The sequence below is a fragment of the Acyrthosiphon pisum genome, chromosome A1 (genome assembly GCF_005508785.2).
Source record: "Acyrthosiphon pisum isolate AL4f chromosome A1, pea_aphid_22Mar2018_4r6ur, whole genome shotgun sequence".
Classification (NCBI taxonomy): domain Eukaryota; kingdom Metazoa; phylum Arthropoda; class Insecta; order Hemiptera; family Aphididae; genus Acyrthosiphon; species Acyrthosiphon pisum.
Genome location: NC_042494.1, coordinates 134,745,601 through 134,751,977, shown reverse-complemented (window position 1 = coordinate 134,751,977; position 6,377 = coordinate 134,745,601). Strand labels below are relative to the sequence as shown.

Genomic DNA, 6,377 nt, shown 5'->3' with positions numbered 1-6,377 from the left:
CCCCCCCTGCGGACGCCACTGATTCACTATAATTTTGGATTGAAATTTCTAGAACGAATCATTTTATACGACATCACTCATTGCAACGATTTATAAACAAAAATTTCCATCTGAAATCTCAAAATTCCCGTTTGAGCACCTCTCGGGATTTATCCTCTCGATTTTTAAATTAGCCTATCTTATTACACACATTGTAAACATTTCATCAATATCGGTCCAGTAGTTTTGGAGTGTATCCCGGACAAAGGCTTGACACGAGATTTTTATATATAAAAGATATATTCTTCCTAGTTCTTACTTAAATAATTACAGATACAAATCAGTGATAAAATATATTACTTCAATTTAGGATACAATTTTAAATCACGTATTGGTAGTTAATAGTTATTCCAGCGAATAATTTTAACGAAATGCGATAAAAACCATACCATGGTCCACGACTCGCGACGTGTAATTTATTATACAAAAATCAAATCTGTGTACTACGCTACAGAGATGAGTGGTATGACGTGAAAAAAATAATGAAGGATACTTGGTATAACCAATGAAAAAATGGTTCTGTGGCTATACAAAGCGATGGATGTATTGATTTTACAATTATTTGTTTTATTTTTGTATTATTATTACTTTTCTTTGAGTCTGTCATAAACTGCCGGGACAGAAAAAATGCTTCAATTTTCTTCAACACCGTCTTTTCTGGTAGGTAGGAAAAGGAATTTAGTTAGTACTTCGGAAAGATAAAAAGTCAAATTAATTTTTTACGAGCATTTAAAGTTAGACATTAGATATTCACCCGTAAATTAACAAATTCTCATACAATGATTTTTTTATTTTGTCGATATTCAAAAATTATTAACCTTAGATACTTGACATTTTTTTCAAATGTTTATTTCATCATTTTCTATACATGATGAAACTTTCAAAGAATATTTAAATAAAAGGATACTATTTTTAAATTTTGAGTTGAGCAGTAAATGTATTGGTTTTACAAATATACACAGTATTTGTTGAAAAAAAATTGTTGTATGTAAAGACATACTTTTTAGCAGAAAAATAATTAAAATAATTAATTAATATCCTCAAAGACTTGAAAATGTCACCAAATATTTACATTAGTAGGTATTTTCTAGATTTTTAGGTGATGACAGACACAAAAAAAAAATAAAAAATAAAAAATAAATTTAAATAAATTTTTAACTACAAAATAATTATTCAAATTTAAATTTGATATATTTTGTCAAAATTCGATCTTTAAATGCTTATAAAATAAAATTGTTCCTATGTATTTTTAATATTTTTCAACTGATATTGTAACAATATATCAGGAGCCTTGTATTAAATTTTTACACTTTTTAGCCCAACAGATAAAACTTTATTGATATTTATAGAAAAAAAAAGTAAAAAAATTGAAAATTGACAATATCCGTAAAAAGCTCAAAAAGAGTCAATTATTTTCAAAATTTTATCGTGTATAGAAAATGCTAATATGAATATTCAGTGAAATTTTCAAGTATCTACATTCATTCTTATTTTAATTACAACAAAATAAGAAGATCGTAACATGAAAAATCTAGTGAATATCAAATGTTGCAAAAATATGAATTTCAAACGCTCATAAAAATTTAATTTGACTTGCTTGTAGACATTTTTTTTTTTTAAATGGTAGACAAACTTATGAGGAATCTTGTATTACATTTTAAAATCTTAGATTTAAAAAGAAAATTTTTCATGAATTTCTAACTAAAAATAATTTCCAAATTTTCGTCATTTTTACGTATTTTGTCAATATTTGAACTTTAGATGCTTATAAAAAAAATTATGATATGGATTTTTAATTTTTTTCATCCACCTTTAAAACAATATAATAGGAACCTTCTATTAAATTTTCAAGCTTTTTTAACCAACAAATAAAATTTTATTGATATTTATATAAAAAAAAATTTTAAAAATGGAAACTACAAATGTCCGTAAACAGCTTAAAATAAGTCAAAATATTATGGTGTATAGAAAATGCTAATATAAACACCCAGTCAAAATTTTATGTACCTTTGGTCATTTATTTTAGAGTTGCGCTTAAAACCAAAATCGATTTTCTCGAAAACAGATTTTGCGTAAAAATTCCCGTTCTTCCCTAATTTTTCTTTTGTTTTTCACGTCGCTTTTGAAAACTACTGGGAAATTTTTACTTTTGACCCCCCAAAGTACCAACTAGATTCACTTTCCTATCAGAAAAAATACTGTTGAAGAAAATCCAAGCACTTTTACTGTCCTAAAAGGTGATGACAGACACAAAAAAAAAAATAAAAAAAAAAACACACATCATTATAAAATCAATTCATTCATCGTTCCACTCAGAATCTAAAATAAAAAAAAAACATACATTAATGTAAAATCAATACATTCACCGCTCCGCTTAGAATCTAAAATGATAACCATTCAACATTTCAAACCCCAGCATCTTAAAAAAATTCCTGTAGATGACCTTGGTCTTCAAGCGGTTTCCCCTAATACTCAATTTTAGAAGTAACATCCTTCTATTTTTAGATTCTGAGTGGAGCTATGAATGTATTGATTTTACAATGTGTTATTTTAAATTAAAATTTTTTTTTTGTGTCTGTGAACAGCTAGTGTACACTACACTTCAAGCAATAGTCGAAATAATAATGTTTCGATTTTCAACTTCAGTATCTATTTCGATGGATAAGTGAATCTAATTGGTGGATTTGGGAGATTAAAATTTAAAATTCCTAGTGAAATTTAAATTTCCTTTCAAAAGCACCGGGAACAACAAAAAAAAAAAAATAATAAGGAAAACCGAGTATTACAAAAAATTGAAGTATTGCGCAAAATCGGTTTTCCGCAAAATCTGTAACTATGTTACATCTTTTATGATATCTAGCATGATATCTATGAATTACACTATGAAATCTCGGTAATCCAGCAGATATTAGACAGATATCAGAGGACTGCTGAGTGCTGAGTGCTCATACATGAAAACTCCGGATTATTATTTTCATAAAAACGAATTTTTACTTATTGCAAAACCTAAATAACTCCCTGTGACATTTTAATTTAACACTTAATACAGCACAATAACTAACCAACACACGTCAATGTTAACTGAATAAAAATAAAATCTCTCATCGGTTCATTCACACTTAAATCAGTTAATTTTAAACGAAAAATTTAAAAATGTTTTTAACTTTATGGATTTTTTTTAAATCAACTGAGAAAAGCTAAGTTATTTCAACTGTAAATTAAACTAGTTAAGTTCATAAATTGATTAAAAAATAAACTAACTAGTTAAGTTAAAAAGTTAAAAAAAATTAACTTTTTAACAAGTTATTTCCACCTTTGGTTAATACTATTCAAATAGTAGTGAATTGATATTACCAAACTTAGAGATAACAAGACTATTAATTGTTAATTGCTTAAGATTATATTCAAACCTGACAATAATAAAGTATAAGAATTATTCAATTGTTGTAATTAATTCATAATTGTATTGACAAATATATAATATTGTATAGGTAAGTAATTCAAAAGTTGGCTATAATCAATAATAAAGATTGTGATTTAAAAAAAAATACATATATAGGTACCTACTTAATACATTTTAAATCGGAAAATGTAATATAATTCAAACAATCGGTATATAGAAGATAATAATAGGTTGGTGCTATTAAAAAATAAAAACAGTGGTGAGTTGAGTTTGTTAACCCAAAAATTATAAAATTTGTCTAAAACTATGTGATAATATAGGTAATACTTCTTCAAATTTGTTACCGATTTTTTTAAAATCTAAGATGCCTATAATATTAATAATAGCCCATAAAATCTTAATAAATAAATATTATATCCTGTTAATCAATAAATTACTAGCTACAACTCCGGCCATCCAGTTGTACTCTATACTGTAGACATTTCTGGTCAACATCTAATGCATGAGTCTTATTTTTTAGTTCCTCGTCTAGTACATTTATTTGTTCAATAAGAATATTATGCAAAGCCCTGTAAAAATAAATAAATAGGTAATCAAAACATGACATTTACTATGCATTAGTATTTAGAATATTATACAGATGTGTTTTACTTTGTTTTGTTTAGCTTATCGTTCAACATTTTGATGGTATTATCAAGTTCAAATTGTTCTTTATGCAAACCAGTAGTAGTTTTATCAAGGCACATTTCAACACCAGCTCTATACAATCTTTCTTCGCACCGTGTCTCAACTAACATTTTAGGATTCAATTTTCTATACAAAGCGTTTTCTAATTTTTCAATTTCTTTCAAAAATTTATCCTTGTCTGTTAACATCTACAAATAATCATTACCTACATCACAAATATCACAAATATCACAATAATTTTATTTTTATCAATTTCCTTACGTTCCATTTTTGCCATTCTAATTCATTCTTAATTCTTTCTGTATCATAAATACGCCTTCTGAGACCATAATTTACTTTGTCATTTTGAGCTAGCAGATCATTTATAGTTTTATTTTGTGGCACGAACATAGTTTCACGTAATTTTGATGAACTAATTAATTCATTCTCAATTGTCTGTTTTATATTAATGCACTGTTGGAGCCATTTTTCATATGTATTGAAACTACAGTTTTATAATTTAAAATAATAAGTATAATATTAAATTAATTATTCATATCTATAGATATAGAAAATGGTACAGAGATCTCCTAAACAACTAATACAAAATTTTTAAAAAAAAAATGAACGGTTAAAAAAGTAGTTAGTCAAGTCAATAGGAAGTTTCATTACTGGGTGGCTTCTTCCAACTACGTATTTTTTCCAATGTCATGGTAATTTAGCCCATATTCTTATTGTGCCTCAGGGTACCTACAGATTGTATATTTCTTATAAAAAAAAATAAAAATATCTTTATACAGGACAGACATTATAGGTAACAGGTAATGAATATTGAATACTGGGAATTGGAAAAGTTACAAATTTATTTCAATTAGTTTTCAAGTTAAGTTAGTTTTAAAAATGTATACCTAATAGGTACCACAGAAGTACAGAACCTAATACCTATTAAGGGCCAGTTGTACCATCTCTGATTAGATAAAGTTAACCGGAGTTTAATCGGCCGAATTTGCCCGGTTAAATATCTGTTATCAGCTGATTAAGCTTAATCGTAGTTTAACCGTAGACGGTAAAACTGACCCTAACTCATCAGCATCTGGGTGTCAAATTAATAAAATATTCATATAAAAACCAAAATCCATTAATACCTAAAGTAAATACTTTAACAAACATATAATCAGTGTAAAAACCATCAATAAAATAAAAAATATTTGATAGAAAAAAAAAATAATAATAACTAAACCATTGAACTATATAATAATTATTATATAGTTATTATATAGTTCAATGAACTAAACATATTCTTATCACAATCAAACGATAAGAAAAACATTAACACTTTCAACGCCGCTGATGCGTAATGCGTATACGCGTCAACAGAGTTTATTCCAACAGGCTGGTGACCCGTTAACACGTCAAAAACGTATACGTGTGTATACGCTATAATTAAATCGGATTTTTTTTAATAAACTCTGAAACTTAGATAGGCCATTGATAATGAACTCTACATTTAAAGGTATGGGTGGATTTAGTTTTTGCGTCTTCCGTCGTTTCTGAAATCACATGCAGCGTTGAACGTGTTAATTGAAAATGTTCATTTCTTTTATTACATTGTAAAATACAAAAGTGAAAAACTTACTGCTTGAAAATTAACTAATTTAACATGTGAATTGATATTATTATTAATTTGATTAGCAATTGGCATACAATAATTAAACCTATAGCTATAGTTTTGTTATACAATATTATTATAAAATGTATGGAAAAATTATATTTAACTTGTTGATCCCTAATCTTGTAGATTTATTAATAATTGATTATTAACTGTTTGTTGCTTTTAAAGCAACCAGTGCTCGAATTGGAGGGGTGTGCGGGGGACGGAGCTCCTCTACTATTTTTATTTTTTTTTGCGTACCCCAACTAATTTTTAGATTCTGAGTGGAACGATAAATGTATTGATTTTACAATGATGTGTGTTTTTTTTTTTTATTTTTTTATTTTATTTTTGTGTCTGTTTACACGATAAGTAGTCGAAATAATGCTTCGATTATCAACTTCAGTATCTTGTTCGATTGGAAAGTGAATATCGTTGGTGCATTGGGGAGGTCAAAATTTAAAATTCCCAGAAATTTTCAAAAGCGCCGTGACAAATAAAAGAAAAATTAAGGAAAAACGGGAAATTTTACGCAAAATCGATTTTTCACAAAATTGAATTTGGTTTTTGGTGTAACTTTAAAACAAATGACCGTAGATACATGAAATTTTCAATGGT

The 6,377-nt window shown here is 26.9% G+C and overlaps 1 protein-coding gene across 1 annotated transcript in view; it reads right to left on the bottom strand.

Moving 5' to 3' along the window:
• Window positions 1-3,608: 3,608 nt before the first annotated feature.
• LOC100166134 (tektin-B1-like) overlaps window positions 3,609-6,377 on the bottom strand; it is a 7,872-nt gene continuing 5,103 nt past the window's right edge. Inside the window, exons 4-6 of the mRNA XM_029486359.1 lie at window positions 4,391-4,613; window positions 4,094-4,317; window positions 3,609-4,011 (exon numbers count right to left, since the gene is read on the bottom strand). Coding sequence (XP_029342219.1) covers window positions 3,879-4,011; window positions 4,094-4,317; window positions 4,391-4,613 — 580 coding nt within the window. The 3' untranslated portion in view covers window positions 3,609-3,878. The remainder of the gene's footprint in view (window positions 4,012-4,093; window positions 4,318-4,390; window positions 4,614-6,377) is intronic.